This window comes from Urocitellus parryii, chromosome 2 (assembly GCF_045843805.1).
Source record: "Urocitellus parryii isolate mUroPar1 chromosome 2, mUroPar1.hap1, whole genome shotgun sequence".
In the NCBI taxonomy this organism is placed as follows: Eukaryota; Metazoa; Chordata; class Mammalia; order Rodentia; family Sciuridae; genus Urocitellus; species Urocitellus parryii.
Genome location: NC_135532.1, coordinates 156,956,650 through 156,980,987, shown reverse-complemented (window position 1 = coordinate 156,980,987; position 24,338 = coordinate 156,956,650). Strand labels below are relative to the sequence as shown.

The following is a 24,338-nucleotide window of genomic DNA, read 5'->3' as shown; positions in this document are numbered from 1 at the left end:
TGGCATATGGCTTAATATGATATTTCTCAGCCTCCATGATCACTTGGATCAATTCCCCTAATAAATCCTATCTCATCTATCTATACCATTCTTTTTTTCCCTATCCATCTATCTATCATTGGCTTTATATATTCAAGGGTTTCATATTCCCAGATTCAACTAACCTTGAATGGAAAATATTCAGAAGAAATTGTGTCTATACTGAACATGTACAGACTTATTTCCTGTCACTAAACAAAAAAGTATAACAAGTTTTTACCTTGCTATTTACATTGTATTAGGCATTATAATCAATCTAAAGATGATCTAAAGTACAAGTGAAGATGTATATAAATTACAGGCAAACACTACACTATTTTGCATAAGGAACTTGAGCATTCACAGATTTTGGTATCCACAGGAGTCCTGGAACCAATCTTGTACAAATTTATCTATAGATATTTATTGATATCTATATAGATCTATAGATATACTCTATTAGTTCTGTCTCTGTAGAGTATTCTAACCAATACAGAAATACAAATACATCCATGACAAATTTCATTTTTTCTTAGCTAATGTGATATAAGAGGCAGATATGTAGAAACAAATATCTATTAACACCTTTTATTAGCAGCCTGAACAAAGTGTCATGCACAGGTCATTAGACCCCCAAAGCAGGATTCAAAAAGGCTTTTAGGAGAAGGCGGTGTTTGAATTCTTTGGGTTGAGGAGAAAAGAACATTTGAAATCAAGGGAACGGCATGACTGCAGCTCAAGGCCTGAAAGTGGAGTAGACCAGGTGCAGAATAATCCACTTTGCTAGTGCAGCACCTGACCACAGAAAGAAGTCAGCTTGAATCACAATGGTCAGAAGGGTACTTTGCCAAAAACTTATGGGAAATACTGTGCCTAGCTTTGAGAGGTTTATTTATTCACTCGTTCATCATTTTAATGACTGATTTTTGTTGTTGTTGTTTTGTTTTGTTTTGGAGCACCTATATGCCAGGTAATAGGACGAGCAGTGAAAAAGACTCATGGGCTCTCTCCTTTCATTCAGGAAGGATTAAAAAGGGAAACAGCCACATAAACCAATCACTTTAACATGGTAACTGATAAGGGCCAAACAAGACTAAAACACAGAGAAGGGGCACCTAACTTACACTGGCATTATCTTGAGCTTTGGTCTACTGCATGATCTTTTGATGCAGGTCTACTTACGCAGAAAGATTCATCAGGCCCCGCACAAAGCACAAGCCACTGGACAGCTCTCCAACATGGGGTGAGAAGTATTGTTGAATGAAAATGCACAAAAAGGACACAATCATAAATTTTTAGACAATATCATGCCAATACCTACTGTGTTGCAGGAAGTAGATGTACTTTTAGAGGGTAGATAAAGGTAGTTATATGATTGAGACAGAATGTGGGGGGAGGAGAATTGGTCATAAACTGACAAAGGAGATTGTGGTTGTTTCGGTAACCCTGGAGTCAGGTAGATTCAATACAACTATAGCCCCCTCCCTTAGCTTGTGACCAAGCCTCACTTTTGACATCTATAAGTTGTTAATAGTGATTGTGTAGGAGCTGTACATCTTTTCAACCTTAAAGGGAAAGCTATAACAACTTTGATGTCAGCAAGAAAGAGAGTGCACATGTGCAAGAGCAGTATTACATATAACCCTGGGCAAAGAGCACATGATGGCTCTCTCCCTTTGTTTCTTCATCTCTAACTTGGTGATCATAATACTATTCTAGTTCATAATAAGAATATTATGGATATTAATTTAGGTAATCCAATTAATGTGTACTACCTATGTTCAAAATGTCCTAATATGCATTATCCCCTCTTCTTCTACCCAATAAACCCCTTACATTATGTAAGGTAAGCTCAAAGTTCAAATACAAATGCCTGGAAAAATTAAAAGGGAAACTTCAAAAGAGGTTAGGTACTGAAGAAATGAGCTTAACATTATCTCTGAGAAGAAATCAAACCTAGGCAGGTTCCTGTGAAATGTCATTCCTGGAATAGGCCACCTTTGTCCCCCCACCACCAATATGTCCCAAGAGCAGAGGCAATCACCCAGATGGCCTCTCATTCACCTGATTTAAGCCTATTCCATTTTCTGCACAAAAAAGACTTTAGACACATAGCCTTAATAGCTTCCAGTATAAAATAGAGCATCACTGAATCGCTACCTCTGAAGGTTGGGGGCAGTCCTTTCCAGTCACTCTTCAGCTTTAGGGGGGTTGTTCGGTTCCAGGGACAGCTGACAGCCTTATTTAGCCAACCAGCTGCTCTGTGATACACAATGTCCCTAATACTCAAAGTCTGGTGGTTGATTCTTTTGTATCCATATAAGCAGCAGTTGGAGGAGAATCGATCAGTTCCTTTGATAGCCTCAGGGTGTCAACGCTGCCATTCAAATCATTACCAACATAATTATTAACCATTGTTTTAGTGAGATGTCTGTGAGACAATTGTTTTTCTTTCTTTTTCAATCATTAAAAAAACAATCAAATTTCACTAGAGAAATGCTTGCCTCGAGTCACATAGCACATTTATTAACACCCTTCTGTTTACCCAGTTCACTGTAAAGCCTTGGAAAAGGGAATTCTTAAAATGCTGTCTCTGGTGTTAAAGAATTAATAGTGCTGTGGGGAAGAGGTTCACACACACACACACACACACACAAAAAAAAAAAGTTATATAGTATACTACACATTGCTATAGAGTCAGGGACAGTGGCAGTTTTGTTTCCTGAATTTTATTACAGTGACAATGGGGTGTTTGGGAGGATACACCCAGAGTAGAGTTGGAGAAATGGGATGTTGTGGTGGAAAATTGCTTTCTTTTCCAGCAGGTAAGAGAAAAACAACCCAGGGAGTGGACAGGACATGCACCCATTAGAGCAGCCACCAGTGCCTGACTCTTTGACAAGAGAGTTCATCATTCAGGATAAATGTTAGAAGTAGCTTTAAAAGGGCTTTTGCTTCAGGAAGAATGATGTGGCCTGGGTGAGTCAGCGACACTTTCTAAGGCCTTGTCCATACCGTGGCTTGGAGCCACATTTTGAACCCATTTTTCAAGCATGTTAAACTCAAACACAGCTCAGAGTACTGCACGTGGAGAGGTCACAAATCAGTCTCCATAATACCTCTGGTAGGACTGTCTACTATCTGTCTACTCACTATTGAAGCTGATCTACTCACTATTGAAGATGATCCCTGTGGTCTCCGTGTTCACATTTTAAAATGTTCACTATCATAAATGGAACTTGTTTGACTAACCTTGTCCAGAGAATGAAAACACTAAAGACAAAGTCTGAAAGAGGGATGAGAGCCGCATCTGAAACCAACCTGGCCAGTGAAGGGAGTAGGGCCCAGGAGGACCCTGTGAGTTGAAGCTCCCATCCTGCGCGGATTGGGCCACCGCCCTGGCCTCGGCGTGGCGCCCTCGGGCTCAGAAACCGCGCAGGAAATGTGGAGACCCCCTATGCTAGGTGCGCCCTGGGTCGCGGTGGTGGCGTTGAGTGGCAAAGAAAGGGGCGCAGGTGAGAGACACGAAATGTCCAGGTCCAGAGCCCGGGAGGAAAGAGCCAAGGGCCGGTGCAGGGATGGGCTCCAGGTCAGGATGTGCAGTGCCTGACGAGGCCCCTGAAGCGCGCCGGTTGGAGTGAAAGCCAGGCAAGGAAACGTGGAGCAAAAACTGACAGTGGTGACAGTGGGGCCCTGGACTGTGCTAGGGGCGGGAAGAGAGCAGCGGAGAAGGAAGGTGCTGTGAAGTCCCCGGTGAGCCCAGAAACAAACGCACAACCTTCTGTGGCGGACCAGGACATGGACCCGGGAAAGAACGCGGGCGGCGAGACGTGACCGGGAAGCTAGGCGCGCGTCACCACCCGGGAACGAGCGCGGGCCCTCAGCAGAGCTCGCTGGAACCCGACAGGAGCCAGAGAGTAGGGAGGGCGCCGCGTTTACAGCCGCGGTGGCGGGGTGGGGTCGAGTGCGCGTGCGCGGCTCGTGCGGGCGGGGAGCGGGCGTGGGGCGGCGGGAGCGAGCGTGCGCGCGGCCAGGAAGCTTGGGCGGCGGGTCCTGCCTGTGACTGCTGTGGAGGCTGCTGGTCCTGCCTGAAACGGCCGCGGAGGCGGCGGCTGTTCCAGACACCTGCGGCGGCGGCGACCCCTCGGCGGCGCGGAGATGTGGCCCTTGGTGGCAGCGCTGTTGCTGAGTTCGTTTTGCAGCGGTAAGTGGTTCCTGGCTCTCAGCCCTGAGCTTGTCTCTGCGCCCCTACGGCGTCCCCCGCAGGCGTGTGGGCTGCGCCCCCGCAGCGCAGGAGGCTCCGGGGAGAGGGTGGCCTGGGCGCGGGATGCTCGGGCCCTGTGCGCCCGGAGTGCGGACGTGGGAGGGCCCTGCGGGTAATCGGGCGCCCCCTTCCTTTCCTCCTTTCTTTCTCTTCCCCCGGGTGACAGCGGGCTCATCTCCTTCACCCCGTTTGCACCTCCAAATGCACATACAGAGGAAGACTGGAAAACGCACAACTCGTGCAATCGCGAACTATAAAGAAAGGGCGCGATCAGAGGCGAGGGGTGGCAGCTGCCAAGGACCCTCTTCTTTCGCACCCTCTCCCTTCTACTTGCGTTTGGGGTTTAAGGAGGGAGAGTGGGAGGGCCCAGGCCTCTTGTGATGGAAGTGCGCATTTTGGTGAAGTCGACCAGAAGGGGTTTTGCCCTACTGCATGAGCATCAGAGCGAATGGAGATGAAAAGGACGCAGTTAAGTTTCATTCCCGACCCAGCATTTATCAGAAGAATCTTGTGACCGCTTTTTTGTTGTTGTTTTTAATCCAAAAATAAGCTTCCTTGAAACTCTTTTCTCGTAACCCCCACATTTTAATACATTCCGAATTGTGGGTTGAAGTTTTCCCACTTTACTGGGGGAACCCTTTAAAAAGTTAACCAGATTTCGTCTGAAATATGAATACAGTAACCTCGAGTCAAAACACATGTGCAGCAGAGTGGGATTTGGTATCTTTTGACGTCAAAGGAGTGCCCCCCCCCCCGCACGCACACGCGCACACACACACACACACACACACACACACAGTTTTTGCACTTAATTCTCTTTTTAGAAATATGTGCTTCCTCTGTGAAAACCGAGGAAGGAATAGGAATTTCGATGATCTACAATGCCTGTCATACTTCATATTTGTACCCTTTGTGAACTTTTGTAAGATTCAGAATTGAGTTTGAGTTGGACTAACAGCAATTGTTACATTTATCCTAAAATGTTAAATTAGTTCGATTTAAAACTGTTTATTAGTCTCAGTGTGTCATTCAAAAAGGCTTGTGTCTTGTAGTTATTTGAAAGATGCCCTTAATTCCCTCCCAAGCATCCTGGATGTTGCAGCTATTAATAATCAAGATCTCTATTATCTAAACGGTTAGTGTTAGGTGTTTCCTGTCATCATCTTTAGTATGCTTGTTGTCATTACTATCATTATAGCTAAAATGATGCTGCTTTCAAATACCTGTTGTGTAATCAGAGAGCCTTCATATTGAACCAGATATAAATTCATAATAAAATATCACTAATTCATACCATTGTTATCAAAGCTTATTTGAGAGTAAAAAGTGTAAACCATGTATTTTTTTAAAGCAGGGGTCCTATTTTCATGTAAAGAAAAAGGACTGTTGAAATTGTACTTTGGGGAATAGGCCTTCCTTAGTTATAGTTAAGATCCCATTTAATTAACATTCGTTTTCATACAATTTTAATGCAATCAAATCCCTGAAGAATTCAGAATTTGTAGTATTTTATTGTACTTGTTAATATTAACCTGGAAAAGAAAAACAAGTACAGGCATTATGCATTTGAATTTAAGTGCTGAATATAAAACAGGAAGTGATAGTGTTTGTCATAAGATAGAATGGATTTTTATGTGTTTCTTAAGTAGCTTCAAGAGAATGTGTATTGTGTTAACACTCTCAAAACACAAGTAGTTATAATTCAAGGGATTTGGAAGACTGAATTTAGAATCTAGAGTAAAGAAAAAACATAGCTTTATACATTCATTTGTACTGAAGCTTGATTTTTGCTTTCAGTTTCATTTATAAAGCACTTGTAATCAGTAGCTACTTCTTGGTAACCTCTACCGTTTCAGTGACCTTTGTGGTAAAGGAAGTTTTCTCAGATACCTATTTCAGCCAATTAAAGGCAGAATGCAACTCACTGTAATGGTTTACAAGATAGAGAATGAATTGGTATGTCTCCCCCATATGTCCAATTATACTTTGTTTAAAAGTGCATCAACAGCTTCAGTGATATTCACTTACTAGTGAATACAACCTTAACTAAATAATGGCAGTGATGTATATGAACTGTGTTTTTAATGGCTGAATGATTTTTCTTTGTTCAAAGCATATATATATATATATATATATATATATATATATATAAAATACATAAAGGATACACATGATTACATTTTTTAAATCCATTTTTTTGTCCAAGTCTAGTAGTCATTTGGCTTGTTTAAGTTAAAATACTTTCTTTTTTTCCTGAAGAACATATGATTTTTAAACATGGTTGCTGTTTTAAGGAAGCAAACATCCTTATTTATGGGGCCATCCCAGCAGTCTAGAGGCAGTGTGTTAAAGCATTTCACTAGATGCCTAGCGTTAGAACACTTGTTCATGCTGTCACATGTGTTTTGGCAGATGTCTCGTCCTTGCCACTGAGGTGTTAATGGAGATTTGAAAGGCCAGGTTTGAAAGATGAAAAGTAGGTATCCTACCTGCTCCCCACTGATAACTATTCTAAATCCAAAATAATGCTTTATTTTATCAAAACTAAGTTTGGATACCTTAATGTGCATTCAGCTATAGCTAGCACAGATATTGTTTTTAATATAGTAATATTCTTTTTGTGACATAATTTTCAGGCAACCATTTTATCTGTCTTTTTCTTTTAGGTTTTGGCTGTCATAACTTTTTATACGTGATAAAAAATTTCTATATATTTTATGTTTTAGCCTAATATAATGCACAGTTGGGTTATCATAAAATTACTTTCGCTTTATATACTAGCATAGATATTTATTCTATGGTAAAAGAAAAAGAATATCATAGGTTCAGTTTTGCTAAACTCATGGTAATATGAGAGAAAAAAATACAGAGCACCCAGGAAATCTGATTCTAATATCTTAGACTAAGACTATAGAACCTGGATTTTCCTTCTTTGTGATTATGTGGAGTCCAAACAGGAATTAGAAGCTTCTCCCTCCTCTGAATAGTTTACTCCTAATCCATGGAACTGTTGCATAAGATTCGGAATCTGGTCAACCCAAGGTTTCAGATGCAGAACAGGATAATTAATATGCATTTTAAAATACATGTCACACAGGTTAAAAGGCAAAGCAAGGGGTTTGGCAAGTGTATGGTCTGGCAAAACTGTTTCATTTTAAGCAAGTATAAGCACACATTATACTCTAAGCACTTTGCAAGGCCCTCTTGGGCATATGCATGAATTTCAGACTGTACTCTTCTTAATAACTTACAATGTAATTTATAGAGAGCAGATATATATATATTTTTAATCCCTCATTGGTAACTTAATGTACTTGAAGTTCTTCATAAGGACACAATTCTGGATGCTGCTGACTATAAATTGCTCTGGTTCCTGTATTTCTGGATTGACCACTCTACTCTTTAAAGGACACTTTTAAATTCAGTGTGGGGGAGGGGGATTGCTTTGAGTCAGAACTAAAAAACTGTGAACACCTCACTATACCCCAGACTTATTTTAAATTTCCACTGAGGAGAGATCTGACTAGATCCCTCCTGTACTTATCCTGATTCAGTCTGAGATTCCAGTTCTTCATGCCAGGGGCTAGTTCTGAGGACAAAATTTATAGGATTCATTTATGGCACATATCTTTACTCAAGGGCTTTGCTTCATTTAACTTAGCAGCAGCTGGGACTTCTCACCCCATTCCTGAACATTCATTCCCAGCAGATAATTAACTTCCTACTCAACTGCAGAAAATAGTGGTAAGTGGTTCGGACTCCCGCATCTACCCACCCACCATTTACTAAACTGATCCATAATATCTTAGACAACCTTCATCTCATTCTCCTCCTTTACCTAGTTTCAGAAGAATACCTATTCACCTTTCCAAGAGAAGGACAGCCTGTCTACCACTCTTTGATTTCCACCATGTTGGAAACCTGCTCAATGAGCTTAATTCTTCGATTTTGTATCCCAGATCTTGTCCTCTCCAGTGACAACTTACCCTGAGCTTGCAACCATGATCAAGTTTTATCCCATATTTAAAAAAGAAAACAGAAAATCCAAGAAGACACAAAAAAAATTCTTGCCCTCTTTCCACACTGTCAATTGTTGCCTTATTCTCTGTGCCTTATCATTGTACCAAATTATCGAAAGTGAATCACTGTCGCTTTTTCTGCTCACATTCTCTTCCCAAATCAATCTGCATCTGAATCCACCAGTTCATTGACATTGCTGTCAGTCAAGGAACTAATAGAGACCCTTCTTTGGTATTTGCAAAGGTATTCTTTTTACTTCTATTTTCTCTCATTTTTCTCACTTCCTTGTTTTGTTTCCCTTTCACAATTTGCTACATAAATATTGGTGTGACCCAAGATTTTATTCTCTGTCACCTTGTCTTTTGCATCAGAAGGACTCTCTGGTCAGTCTTCTTTATGCTGATGACTTCAATTACCAGCTCTGTCCTTGGTTATTCCGAAGTCTTTATGGCTCTGACCTTTCTTCTTAAATTCAAATTCATATGCCTGGGGACATACCAGGCATCTCTACTTCATTCTACCACAGGCACTTTAATGCCCAGACTTTCAAATATTAAAAGAATAATCTCCCCATCTTCAAACTTTTTTTCTCTATAGCTAATCCATAAGCAAATAGTTTCACATACTGTTTTAGTTAACCATTTTTAATTTTTCCCTTTTCATCTTCTTTACCTCCCACAGCTGACTTCTGTTTGCTTTTTGATTTTTCTTGTCATTTTAAGCATTCTCTCCAGTTTCACTTACCTGGACTGTTGCAGAAGGCTCCTAATGGATCTTCCTCTTTCCTCTCCCTTCCTGCCCTTACACATCTTTCATACTGCTGGCAGTACTGTTGTTGTTGTTGTTTTAATGAAAATAAATCTGTGTGGTTCCCTATTGCTAATATTATCAAGTCCAAACTTCTCAGCATGACATTCAAGGATGCCTTTACAAATTTTGTTGTGTAACTTTCCAAGCTCTCACCTGAATGGTGAGATCTTCATTCCTCTGAGTACATGTAATTTCTGCTCCCAAGAAAGCCCTTTCTTTCCCAAGTTCCTACTCATCCTTCAAGACACAATTTTAACATCACCCTCTAAGATGATTCTTAGGCACATTCTTGTATTTTTTTTTTAGGAACTTTTATATCTAAGCCTGCAACTGACTTGAGATTTCTTCCTTAAAATATATATTTTCACGATTCAATAGGAGTGAGAAGCATGGGGGTTTCTCTTGAAATGTGGATGAGTAAACCCTTTCCCATAAGACTTTTGTATGTCTTTTCTTGAAATTTACACTTCATACTTTGTGCATTCATAAAGAATGCACTGAATCCTACTGTCTGTATCCTGGGTAAGATTCTTAGGACGCCACATGAAGACATTGTCCTACCTTCTGAGACTAGTGAAGAAATTAGTTAAATAGCACAGCGGTAATATTTGATGGTAAGTACAGTGAAGCACTTGAACAGGGACAGTGGGAACAGTCAGAAGGGGACAAAAACAGTTGAGTAGGGGTAAGGAAAGGGGACAGGAGTGAACATCTCAATGGTGCTTTGGCAAGAAGGACAAAAGCAAACTACAGCTGCCACTCTCGAGCATTTGCTGTGTATGTGAAAGGCAATATAGTGAGAACTTCATGTTCATTGTCTCATTAAATCTGAAAAATCTCTCTGATTTAAGTAGATGGCATCACTATTTGGATTTCACAGATGAGGACACAGAGGTACACAGGTTAAGAAATTTGCCTAAGATTCTACAGTCATAAAATACTTGCTGCATCTTGAACCAGGCTCCTGCTCCCAAGTATGTGGTCTCTACTACATACTCTGCACCCAGGGGAGGACATGCACCTCTGTAGTCTGGAAAGCAGCTCATACTCAGGCCTGGAGATGAGAGTGCATCTGCATATTCATGGGTTTGCAAGAAGATCCTGACAACAGAGCATAGTTGGGAATTGAAGGAATACAGGTTAGGCTGGAAAGGATCTTGTCTGTATTCCATGATAATGCAGTTAGGACTTATCCTGAGAGGGGGAAGGGTGTTGTTAAAATATATTAGGCAAAGGAGTGTGCATTTGCCTTTAGAAGAGTTATTTTGGGAGCTGTGGGAAACACATTGGGACTCGGATAGAGAAATGTTTGAAGATGGAGTTAGGAAGTAGTTAGGAGGGTATGGAATCATTTCAAGGAAGAAGAGACAAGTGTCTAATTCATTCATTCAACAGACATTGGATTTAGGAACTTTTAAATAGGTTGAACCTATCTAGAATTCTCCATGACTAAGGAAAGAGAGGAATCTAGCATGATTCCTAGGTCCAAGTCTGGTTGACTGGGAAAAAATAGAGAGGTGAGGATTTGAGAGGAGAGGAGAGAGGGGCTCAGTAGGTTAGTAGACATGTTGACTTTGAAGTTACTGTAGTATATCCAAGTGGAAATGCACAACAGACAGTTGATTGTCCAAGGTCTGCAGTTTAGATGAAAGACGGGACTTTACTCAGAAGTAAAAGTGTTCAGGTAGATAAAGCCTGAGAGTGAGAGGTAATACTTGGTGAGGGGGCACTGTCCCTTAGGAACACTGACATTTGTGGGAGCCAAGGAATATATTTCTAGAGAGAAAGGTAGGATGGGGTGGACAAGCAGGAGTAAAAGGCCCAATGAAGAGATACCATAGAGGATAAGACAAGGAGCTGCCCTCTGGCTCAAGAACCATGAAGTCAAGACAGAAAGGGAACTGTGCATATTTGACTTTTACGTGGGATTTTGGCAAGAGCTTGAGTAGTGAAGCAGTAGGGTGCAGTAGGTGTGGAGGCAGGTGACAGACTTAAGGAGTTGCTGGAGGTGAAGAAATATACACAGATTATAATTTTAGGATACTAGGAAAGACAAGCATGTGGGATTTTTAAAAACTGGTGGTTATTCAAGCATTTTTAAAAACATGTATATCTTGTAAATGGAGGAGGGGGATAGGGAGGCTGATAATTACTTTGTGAAAGTCCTTGAGATAGATGGGTTGGAGGCAGAAGTGGAAGCCAACTCTCACATGAAGTTAATTCATATTGTCTGAAAAGTAGGAAGTTGGAGAAGAGGCATGGATAGTTGGGATTGCAGGTAAGTTTATAGAGGGGTACTGGTGGTAGATTCTGGCTTCTCTGAAGGATTTAATTTGAATTAAGCAGAGAAAGAAGGTTCCTTTAGAGTGTGTGGGATGAGAGAGAAAAGGAAAAGGGTTTAAAAGTTGTTAAGAAGGAGAAAAAATGTACATGGAACACAAGAATAGGTAAAAGATTAAGGGCCTAGACAGGTGGGGACTAAAATAATCTTTTGCTATTCCCTAATGGCAACACTAATTTCCTTTCCCTTTTCTTCCCTCCCTCCCTTTCTTACTTTTCTTTTTAAAAATATTTTTGCAACACAAATTTTCTGAACAGTCTATGATACAGTGTCCCCTCTGTCCATCCACAGCACTCTATCCATGCAGAAAGGACAACAGTATGACCTTTCATGGTAAGAAGTACTTACCATGCCCCATATGAGAACTGTAAGCTCCTAACTTATATAATTCCTATATTATTGTCATCACTGTATCATCCCCTCTCCTGTCACAGTGATCATATCAGGTAATTCTCAATAGAAGCTTCTTGCATTTTAAAAATTTTTGAGCTGAACTCTCCTCTGACTACCATGGATTAGAGCTTCACTGCAGCTTTTAACCTGCTTTCAGGACTGTGATCTGAGATGGTTTGTGTTGGTGGAGTGTGTTGGTGGAAGTCGTAAGGTCCAGTGCTTTTGGCATTTGATATAAAGCAATTTTTCCTCTTGATTTGCTAATTTTCTTGTACTCTGCATCACTTTTGGTGCAATTTGTCTGCTTTCAGATTTCTGTAAGCACATCTTGTTTATTCAGAATTTCCTTACTCATGATAATTATTTTCCTTTATTTGCCCCCTGTATTTTCTATCTTTTCTTCACTTTGCTGTTTCATCAGAAGGCAACAAGCAAAGGAGAAAAACCCCAGATTAGATCATTTTTCCTACTTCGTAGTTCTTGATATGTGTTTCTAAAGGATGAAGTTATAATTAAGGTCTGCAGTGACATTTTTACACTACTCTCATTTATTACTTATTAATGTAAAAGGTTACTCAAAACATGGTTTGTTTTATTCTGGTCAATTTTATTTTAAATTTTACTGACAGCATTTTTTCTACTTAAGTTACTTTAGCTGTGAAAGAAGTAATGCAGTGCAATCAGTGCTTTCTGTGTTCTTTACCAAAGTTATTTTCTAAACATAGTTGTGCAATTATGTTGTGTTTAACAACCACTTCTCACCTAGAGTTTTCTCAAGAAGTTTGATAGGATAACAGAACGCTTCACTTTCATTTCTTCTACTAAAGAATGATTTTTAAAATTATTAAATTTTAATATTTTAAAATTATTTAAAATATTATTTTTAAATCTTTTAAGTGATTCAAAAGTGTACAGTGGACATGTCAAATTTTTTTTTTATTTCACTCATTAATTAAAAAGCAAACTAGCAAGAATGCAAAACACATTTGAAAGAGAGTTGGAAGAGTGAAAAGATTTATAAGCAGGAAGGAATGCTGAAATAAAGTTGCTAACAGAGGCAAACTTCGTCAGTATCCTTATCAGTAAAACATGATTTTTGGAATGTTCTTTTCCACCAGGTGGAAATCAGTTGCAAAACAAAATTTATTTGTATCTCTTAGGATACCAGTAATGTGCATTACAATCCATTTTCAACAACTTCTGGAATTATAAAAGAACCCAAAGTCAGTGAAAGACACTGGTCCTTATTGAGTCAGATAATTCCAAAGGATCTGATAGACAGTGCTCAGCACTCCACCGAAAGGACACCCAGTAATCTTTCTGTCCATTTCAGGTTCTTTCACATATTTTTTGACACTTGCCATCTTTTGTAATTCCAACATCATCACCCCTTTATACACTGTGGATTCTTCCCCTCCTTCCTTCTCTCTCAGGGGAAATAATTCACAACTCTGAGGTTTTTGAAGAATGCAATTTGAAGTCCAGATTTTGCCTGGAGCTTCCTAATATCTGGGTGGCTAGAAACAGAACTAGAAAGAAGTGAGCTGTGAACACCCACAGGTCTGCTTCAGAGGGCAAGTTCCCCAAAGTACAACAGTTTGGACCAGTCAGAGAGGGTCCAGATCATTACATTAAAATGCTGCACTGTCCAGTTTTTATAGTGTTGCCCTTTATTTTTACAGCACAGTATTGTTTAGAGAGCATTGGCCTATACATTTTTTCCTTTGATGTTCACCACAGTTTTATGAAGTTGCTGTGGAGTTTTTGTTTTGTTTTACAGTGCTAGAGATTGAACCCAGGGCCTATAGCATGGTTCACAGTGCTCTGTCACTGAGTTACATCCTCTACATCCCCAGTCCCCAATGTTCTTTTTTTTTTTTTTTAATCTTTTTTTTTTTTTCTGTGATTAGGATTGAACCTAGGGGTACTTTAACACTGAACTACATCCCCAGCCCTTTTTTTGAGACAGGGTCTTGCTAAGTTGCTTAGGGATTCACTAAGTTGCTGAGGTTGACCTCCACCTTGCAGTCCTTCTGCCTCAGCCTCCCCAGTCTCTGGGATTATAGGCATCTACCACCATGCCAGATCTTTTTATCCTCTTACTTATAGAGTGAACCAAGGTATAGAAAAATGAGTTACTTAAGATTACATACCAAAAAAAAATGATAGACATAGGGTTTGTGCTCAGTTTATGAACACCATCCAGGTCATATTCAATTCTGCATCCTTATGTTCAATTTTTTTCATTGGATAATAACTATGTTCTTATAATAATAACAACCTAAGCCCATGAATTTTGATTCTAGTTTATAGAGATGAAAGACATCTTAAGGACAAACTATTTACACTTCATTTATATTCGTTAGTGTTTTGCTGAGGAAAAAAAAATTACCACTTAGATAAAAGAGTTGATAAGAGGCTGAAGAACATGGAAGATAACTAGTTTCTCCACATTGTTATTCATTTTAGTTGTATACTGCAGCTACTGGCAATTTGTGCCATTAGGAAGAGTTGATGGAATACACCCTGATCATTAACAATATTCGCTCTTGGTTTCAACTTGTTTCTTGGCTTTTAGAGTGGTTTATGGTTTCTAAAAGGAAGAAATACCTATAATATACATTTGGAAATTGTTGTTCTGTAGATTCAGTGAAATATAGAAGTGGGGAAATGCCATTCAATTGTATCTAATCCTTTGTAAGGCTTGCATACAAAATGTCTATTGCTGTCTAGATTTGCAATGGGAAAATTGCCACAGAGAATTTTTTTCTCGTTAGTATTCTAAGACTTTCCATCTTTGTGGAAAGATGTGATTTGATGTATCCAATTTACTTTGTATATTAAAGTACAGTAGAACTGCCCCTCTCCTTTTTCTTTTAGGAATGTAGCATAAAGGTAGAGATAAATTTTATATCAGTTTAGCAAGTTATATGTAGAAGAAGTGTATAGCAGTTGAGAGTGAATATAGTATTTGGGTTGATTTTTCTCTTCAAAATTTTCCCATGGTAAGGACATATATCAATAGGCAGAAATGATTACTTCAAAGCTTTTAAAGCCAGATGACTATACCTGCATGTTCCAACACAGTTGCTGAATTTATTCCCAAGATGCATGGTAATGTATACTTTGTATTATTGAGTCTGGATAAAGAAAAGTTACAGTGTCATCTACCAGCTGTGCAAGTTAATACCTAAATAATCTGTTTTTCACTTTACTGTTCTTCCCTATTGCTGCACTACTTGCTTAAATGAACCCTGGAAGCTTTGCAGTTTATTTTAAGGATTTGTAACATACCTAAGATTTATAGTATAGAATTGTATAATTAATGAAATCTTTTTCTTTTTCTTTTCCAGGTTCAGCCCAGCTACTATTTAATAAAACCAAATCAGTAGAATTCACCTTTTGCAATGAAACTGTTGTCATCCCATGTTTTGTTATTAATGTGGGGGCACAAAACACTAACGAAATGTATGTGAAGTGGAAATTTAAAGGAAAATACATTTTCATCTATGATGGAGGCCAAGACAATGCTACTATGGACAGTAACTTTTCAAGTGCAAAAATCGCAGTCTCAGAATTACTTAAAGGAGATGCTTCTTTGAAGATGGATAAGCGTGATGCAAAAGTAGGAAACTATACATGTGAAGTAACAGAATTAACCAGAGAAGGTGAAACAGTTATAGAACTCAAATATCGTGTTGGTAAGTAATATAGTTTGAATATGGTTTGTCCCCTTTGAAACTCATGCCAAAACTGGATTGCCGTTGTGACTGTTGGGGTGGAAGGGCCTCTAAGACGTGATTGATTAGGTCATTGAGAGGGATTAAGGCCTTTCTTGAGAAAATGAGATATGACAAAAGAAGTCCCTCCCTTGTTCTTTTGCTCTCTAATACACATTCCACCCTTCCACCATGTCATAGTGCAATACCAAAAGCAGAGTAGATGCCTATACCATGCTCTTGGACTTCTCAGTCTCAGAAGTATGAACCAAAATAAAGCTCTCTTCCTTATAAATCACCCAGTCTCAGGCACTCTCTTATAGCAACTGTAAACAGACTAAGACAGTAAGACCTCTATAATAGCTTCCTCTTAGTCCTGCTACAACTGTGATCCTATTAGAAATGGAGCACCCTGGGACTAGGAACTCCTTTGAACCAGAAAGCAAGCCATTAATAATGAATGTGAGTATAATGTTTACCAGCTTAAGACCATAGTTTCTATCTTATTTGCTCTGCTTTAAAATTTTCCACAGTTTTAAAACTCATCAACTGATCATTCATTTATTTGTTGTGTGGCTCTCAAACTTTTGGTCTGGGGACTGTTCTATTTGGTTGATCAGTCCTGAGACATCTACTCTGCATTTCTGTTTACTGTCATCAGAAGTACTTTGTTTCATTTGATTAGTTTTTTAGTTTCTTTACAATTATTAGTTTCAGTTATTAATTTTGTTTTGTAACTTTTCCCTTTGACCAGGGGTTGACAAAAACAACACAGGAAGCTGTGCTTCCTCTACAGAGGATGAGAATCTAGATATTAAAAGTGAGGTTATCATGGGTGATTCATTTTCTTAAGGTTCTCAGTGCTGAGCCTTACTTAGAATAATATTTGGCCAAGATGTGGGGGAATAGGGATCTAACTTAATTGAATTTGTGTTTTGTTCATAGCACGATTCTGCCCTCTTTGCCAAACTGGGTTGTGTGAGGCCATGAAGTTAGCTGGAGTATACAGTCTTTTTGCTATTACTTGCTATGCTAGCTTATTTCTTCATCCACAAGAGAGGGTTTTTTTTTTTTTTTTTGGCTTTACATTTTTAAAGCTTTATTTTGCATCATCCAACATATTGCTGATCTTGGGGTTGACCATACTTTGGGATAGGATCAGAACAGTTCATTGGATCAACTAGTTTCTTTCTATTCTTCTAGCCTTCACTGTTATGTCTCTTTACCCCCACTGGAAATGGGGTGTTTAGCTTGATGAAGTATTTTGACATCGCTCAGGACTGGGAATCAGCATCTTATTATTTACTGTATGATCTTGAGAAGTTGCTTCATTGAGTCCAAGTTGCTTCATCTCTAAAATGGGAATGAAAATAGGTAGATACTTACTTTTATGTGTTCTCCAGGATCTAATGAAGCCTTCGTATTAGAAGTTCTCTGAAAACTAATGTGTATTACAAGTGTTACTTGTTTTCCTGGGATGTTCATATTATAAAGGTATCAGGTTTTGATTGTGAGAGGGATTTTGCGCAGGAGAAACAGTCATGGAATGGCTCAGAGTAGACAAGATTTTGGAAGGCTTTCCTGCTCAGAAATCTTGCCTACCTTGTAATTTTTACTACTGATATTAATATGGGCAAAGGAGATTTTTTTTTTAAATGTACACATTTCAGAAGGGAGCTAGTCAGTCAGTCACATACATTGTGAGTGCCTGGAGGGAGATGATCAAATACCTGATTGAAATTTGTCTGGAGTAATGAAGCGTTTCATGGGAGTGAAAGAACAAATTCTGAGGGACAGTAACTTTGGAGGCAAGGTGGTTCACTGAGAAAACTGAAAACTGGTAAGAACCAAGACCTAAAAGGTCAGAAGATAGAATGAAAATGAATGGTAAGGGAATACCAGTATCTGAAATGAAGACAAGGTTACATTTTGCATGTCATTGTTCTATTTTTCTTTGTTTTTAAAATACCATGTAAAAAACTTATTTATATTTAGATGAGAAAGTATTATTTTATTATAGAGAATATAGAACAATTTACCAAAGGACTGAAACATTTGACACCCATTTTTATTTTTTAAAATAATTATTGATTCACAGAAAGAGGTGCTGTGTCCCCCTCTTCTAGTCTTCCCTAATGGTTATATCTTGTGTAACTATGGCATAATATCAAAAGCAGGAAGTTCAGTGTGTTTGAGTGTTTCTCTGTCATTTCTACACATTGTTCTTGTGTAACTATCACAGTCGTTGGAATGGAGAGAGCTATTTAATTAACAGACATCTCTCTCATCAAACCTTTTATGGTCACACCCATACTTCCATTACCCCTAATCTGACAAGCACTAATTGGTCAGTGTTATATAAATGCAATCATTTGATAGATGACTTTCCAATATTTTGGCTTTTATCATGGAGCACAGTGCCCTTGAAATCCATCCACGTTGCTACATACATCATTGCTTGGGTTCCTTTGTTGCTTTGTTTCATTTTTTGTTTGCTCCCTACCCCCTGCCTTTTTTTTTTTTTTTTTAACTGAGTAGTATTCGATGGTATGGATTTATCAGAGCTTGTCTAGCCATTCACCTATTTCAGGACATTTGGTTATTTCTAGGTATGAGTTATTACAAATGAAGCTGCTGTGAACAATTGTGTACAGGTTCTTGTTTAGATATACATTTGGTTTTGCTGATCCATTCGTAGAAGTACGATTACTGGGTCATATGGTAAGTGTATGCATAGTTTCCCAGAATGGCTGTTCCATTTTACATTCATGTTACATTATCAGCAACGTGAGTGACCTAGTTTCTCCACATCTTAGCCATGATTTGGTGCCACTATTTTGCAACAGTTTTTCTTTGGAAAAGTAAAATATTCCTCTGCACCAAAAGGTTAAGTAGGGCAGTACTCTTACTTGGGAATATACATTTGTTGTAATAATGATACCCATCATGTAGACTTCAGGAACTTAGGCCTTAGAAACTATTTTTACTATAATGTGCTTTTGTATGTGCAAAAAAATAGGTATAAATGAGGGATAGAAATCATTCAATGAGAATTGGATTCCACTTAAAGAATGCAGGTAATGGAGACTGTTCAGTGTTCCCTTTTCTGGATCATGAGGATAGAATCTGTGCAAACATGGTCTATAAGACATGATTTTGTAGACCTCCGGTGCCAGTGGACAGTACAACACTAAGGAAGGAGCACAGTTCTTGAATTTAGAAAGCTCTTTTCTATAGTCCATTTTCCTAGCTTACAGAACTCAAGAAGTTCAACCTATCTGTCCCTCAGTTTTCTATTAGTACAGTGAGGATACTATCTCAATTACAGGAATGTCTGTAAAAAATAAGATAATATCTCTCTTGCTTAATAAAGACTTGAGTGCCTACTATGTTACAGGCACTGTGCTAGACACTGTTGATTTAGTGACGACTAAGATGTTACCACTGAGATCATGGAAAAAGCACAAAATGATCTGACATTTATTTACTTGTTTGGTCACATCCTAGATACTTTATGTATATCATGTCTTCTGAGCTTCTCAAGAACTCTAAGACATGGATGCAGGTCTCACCATTTAATACATCAGGGGTAAAAGAGACTTAAGATACTTATTCAAGGCCAGAGTCACTGCCAGAATTGTAGCCTGGATCTCTTTGACTTCTAAATCACCATATTGTGTGTTTCCTATATGAAAATACCTTGTAAATAACCAAATACTAACTGTAAATATTAGTACTTATATGATTAATTATTAATAATAAGCCAGGCAGAGTGAAACTATGCCTGTAATCTCAACAGCTGGGGAGGCTGAGGCAGGAGGATCACAAGTTCAAAGCCAGCCTCAGCAACTTAGCAAGGCCCTAAGCAACTGAAAGACCCTGTCTCTAAATAAAATACAAAAAAGGGTTGGGGATATGGCTCAGTAGTTGAGTGTCCCAGGGTTCCATCCCAGAACCGCCCCCCCCCAAAAATAATTGCTAATAATATTTCTATTTTGATTAATAAGACAACAAACATTGAGAGCTTAAATTTTATTTTACTCTCTATAAGCTATTAAGGTCATTCAAATTCAACATTTTCTTGTAGGAGTTGCATGGTTTCTGGCCTAATTCCTTGGTCTTTGATCCATTTTGAGTTGATTCTTATGCAGGGTGAAGGATTAGGGTCCCAGGGTTCCATCCCAGAACCGCCCCCCCAAAAAATAATTGCTAATAATATTTCTATTTTGATTAATAAGACAACAAACATTGAGAGCTTAAATTTTATTTTACTCTCTATAAGCTATTAAGGTCATTCAAATTCTACATTTTCTTGTAGGAGTTGCATGGTTTCTGGCCTAATTCCTTGGTCTTTGATCCATTTTGAGTTGATTCTTATGCAGGGTGAAGGATTAGGGTCTAGTTTCATCCTTTTACATATGGATAACCAGTTTTCCCAACACAATTTGTTTAAAAAGCAATCTTTCTCCAATATGTGTTTTTGGCACCATTGTCAAGGGTCAGATGACTATGTCTGTGTGAGCTTGTCTTTGTGTCTTCTATTCTCTGCCATTGGTCTGTCTGTTTTTATGCAAGTACCATGCAGTTTTTGTTACCATAGCTCTGTAGTGTAATTAGAAAGCACATGTTCTAGTGCATTCAATATTCTTCCTTTGGTTTAAAATTACTTTGGCTATTCTGGGTCTTTTATTCTTCCAAATGAATTTTAGACAGTTTTTTTTTTTTTTTAGTTCTGTGAATAATGTCTTTGATTCAAGTTGTATTTTTATCTGGAGTTTGAGGCCTGTTCCAAACTCACATAACTGTGGCAGAATTCAGTTTCTTGTCATTGCAGGGCTGAGGTCCCTGCTTCTTTGCTGGATATCCACCAGGGACTTCTCCCAGCTCCTGGAGGTTGGTCCCATTGTCTGCCACATGTGTTCTTGCATAGTTAAAGTCAGGGAAAGAGACTCTTCCTCTTGTCAAATCCCTCTCAGATGTGAATTATTGTTCCAAGAAAAGCTGAGAATCTTTGAGGAATCACTTGATTAAGCCATTCTTCAGTTCCTCAATGATAATCTCCCTTTTTTAATGTCAACTGATTAGAGACATTAATTACATCAGCAAACTCCCTCTTCCAGGTGACACAACATACTCATGGAAATGAACATATTTACAGACTTATGCACAAGAGGAAGGAAGTAAACAGGTGTGGGTGTTAGGGGCAGAGATTTGGGAGGCCACTTTAGAATTCTGGGTTGGATCAAATAACTGAGAACTATAGCTCAGCCAAGTTGACACACCAAAAAAAGTGACATAGTTCTGAAATATCAAGTAAAAATTTGGTTTGAATTTTGTGTTGTAAATTTTATTATGATCTTCTTTTGTAGAACTGGTGTTCTCTGTTTGTGGAGGTTTGCATGTCTGTATTTGAAGGAGACACACACTTAGTTGATCAGAGTGTGGTCCCTTTACCTTTTCAAGTTATCCCACTTTTGTACATAGAGATAAGAAAAGTGAGGCCCTGGGTTTTAATAACACTAGGCAGAGAAGCAAAAGTTAAATGCTCATCCCAGACCACACCCTCTTAATATCATTTCTTTGCCTTTCCACTGGTAGAAAATTCTTTTTCCTGAGAGCCACTTTTCCTGAGCAGGAATGGGAGCTTGGGGGAGGGTAATGGACAGAGATGTCAGCCAGAGTTTGGGCAGAATAACAGTACGAATGCCCTTGGAGTATCTTTTGTAATCACAAGATGGAAAGATATCTGATACTGTTCTTAGTTCATTTTATGCTTAATTTATTTTCTTAGTGCCATAGAAATTCAGAGCTGTAAGGGATCTTAGAGAAGTATCTTGTCTCATTCTCCCTTTGGGGAAAAAGATCATCTGACAGTAGTACCATAACAAATCAATAACTTAATGGACATATAAATGGTTTTATAGAAAACATTGTTTTTTTTCCCACCAGTTTCTTAATTGCTTCTTAAACATCCAATTCAGTGATTCTCAATTTTTCCCAACCATAACGAATTAGAGAGAAAGGTAGCACATTTATGTCAGTGACTGAAGCTAAACTCCAGCAGAAATCTGCAGAAGTGATTTTAAGCTGAGAATCGTGAACATCCCCCAGACCTCTCATACTTACTATCAGGGAACATTGAAAATCTTGGGGTGGCAGTGAGAGGGGAGAGTACATGAGGTTGGAGTAACCTCCTAGGTGATTCTGAAGAGCTCCACTTGAGTCACTTAGATAGTAGTAGCTTGTGTTCTATTATCTCTATCATTGAAATGTCCTTTTATTTTTTTTTATTATTTCTGCATACAATCTTGGTGTCATCAAAGAATCGTCTAGTCTATCTCAGCATCTAATTCGTAAGTTACTTCTATTCCATGCAGACAGTCAGCCATTCTGACTTGTTACCTACAGCTGTGGTATGATGAGGCACTGTTGTTTTCCATAGCTCTTGGGCTATTATCAGGCAGTTCCTGTTTTTCCTTGAGTCAGGCAAGAACTTGGTCTCTTGTAAGTTCTTACTGACTGGGAAGGCTGTGGCATTTCTCCCAATTTTATTCTTGTGTGGAATTAAGATCCCTGATTCTTTTTTTTTAATTGGTTGTTCAAAACATTACATAACTCATGACATATCATCTTTCATACATTTGATTCAAGTGGGTTATGTACTCCCATTTTTACCCCAAATACAAGTTGCAGAATCACATCGGTTACACATCCACATTTTTCCATAATGCCATATTAGTGACTGTTGTATTCTGCTACCTTTCCTATCCCCTACTATATTTAGGCTAATATTACTGATGGTTTCAGGATCTCCATTCTAGTTACCTTCCTTTGGAGCAGTTCTGTTACATCTTTAATGTGATGAGTAAAACTGAACTCAGGACAGGGTTTGTTGGTCATGTCTCCTATCTCCTAAGAATGACTTCTGCCATAGCTTTCAGACTGGTCCAGCTTCTCTGGGATACATTCTGCACATGAATGACAAAGGAGATTTTAAGTGAGATCCTTTTTCTTCTGTATTTGTACCTTCCAGCCACTTGTCATTGCTCTCAGAATAGCATACAACCTCCTTTAACAAGCCAATAAGACCGAGCATGATCTCACCCCACAAACCCTTTGAATCTGATCTTCTATCACTAAATTCCATATTTGGCTCCTTGAACTTGCAGTTCCTTTGGCATCTCCTCTTCCCTGTCCTCATATGGCAGGCTTCTGCCCACCCAAGGCTCACTTCCAGTTCTTCTCCAAAGAGACCTTTTCTTACTGCCCCCAAGAGTCTACCTTCCCTAGTCCCCCTCCTCAAGCTCAGAACCCCTGCATCTTTTACCGTGGGACCTTCAAGAGCCTAGAGGGAGGAGTGCTGTGGTGGGCTTCCAATAAATACTGCTGTGGAATAAGTGAATAGTTAGTTGAGCAGGGCTGAATGCACCTCTTATTTTTAGTAATAGATATCTGTTAATATATCCTAAGATTTGTGGGTGGGGGCAGGGGACACCAGAAAAATGAACATTTCATTATCAACACATCCTACACAGATACTGACTATTTGAAGGTAGAGCCAGCAGGATTTGCTGCCCAACTAGATGTACCCACATGTGAGAAACCAAGGAGTCAGGTAGAACTGATTCCTTTTCACCCTGTGGATCTGAATAAATGGAGTCATCACTATTGAAATGAGGAAAACTGAGAGGGGAGTTTAGGTGTGCAAGGGGCCCATCAGAAGTGAAGTTGAGACATGGAAAGGTAAAAATGCTATGATCCTTAATTTTGCTCTGTGTGTTAGTCTCCTCAGGTTTAAGTGAGAGTTAATAATTTCTCATGATAGTTGTGAGTTTTTAAATAGTTAATGTACATAACTCAAGGGAAAATAATAGAGAAAGTGCATTAAGAAAAGTAAATTGTTTAAGCATAGTTATTAGGTCATAGAGTTTTTACAAAATCCTTTGGGCATGAGATAGGAAAACCTAAGTATACTGCACAAATTTTTTTCCCGGTGGGATTTTATGCTGTATTGAAGTGTTTTCTTTGGTGTAGGACGATGTTCAGTTATAAAGTTGAAAGTCAAGGTATTGACTCAGTATCTAAAAACATCTCTCCTGATAGTAAACTGCAACCAAGGAGCATCAAAAAATTATATTCCATTCACTCACTAAACTGCCTTGTAACCTTCAACAGCACATGTATTGAGTCTCTAATATGGACAGGAAAATATGCTAGATACTGAAAAGCTAATAGGGCCAAGATAGAATTTATAATGTTGTTATATTCTGGGGATTAATGTAAGCATTTTATCAAGGTTTAACATTATAAGGTTGATAGAAGTACATGGCTGTCATTGTGGAGTGAAAGCCCAGGAAGTTTCTCACATGCTGATACTGAGGGCAGAGCAGGGGAGGATTTGAATGCATAGTGTTGATTTCACCGGAATGCCAGCACTTGCTGGGGACTGTATTGAAAGAAGTCCTTCAGACAGCACGTCCCCTTTGTACTGGTAAACTTTGAAATGCTTTCAGTGCATTTACTTGGCTTTATTGTTACAGAAGAAATCTCATAGCTAAATTACAGTGTTAAGGGTTTATGAGATGCAATTAAACTTAATTTTTAAAAAGTTCTCAACAAATCTTATTTGAAGTCTTAATATCTCAATTCCCTTTATATAGGATGTGTGGATACATTTCCACCACATAAGTAACATGTGACCCACTTCATAACAGCTTCCTTAATAGCCCAAAGCTTCTTGTGTTTATGTGTAAATGATCCTTTTGAAATCTAA

General features: G+C 38.8%; 1 protein-coding gene across 3 annotated transcripts in view; it reads left to right on the top strand.

Annotated features, from left to right (window-relative positions):
• The first annotated feature begins 4,057 nt into the window (after window positions 1–4,057).
• Cd47 (CD47 molecule) overlaps window positions 4,058–24,338 on the top strand; it is a 44,050-nt gene continuing 23,769 nt past the window's right edge. For all 3 annotated transcript variants that reach the window (XM_026394335.2, XM_026394326.2, XM_026394320.2), the window contains exons 1-2: window positions 4,058–4,222; window positions 15,200–15,547. In XM_026394335.2, the coding sequence (XP_026250120.1) occupies window positions 4,177–4,222; window positions 15,200–15,547 (394 nt within the window). In that variant the 5' untranslated portion in view covers window positions 4,058–4,176. The remainder of the gene's footprint in view (window positions 4,223–15,199; window positions 15,548–24,338) is intronic.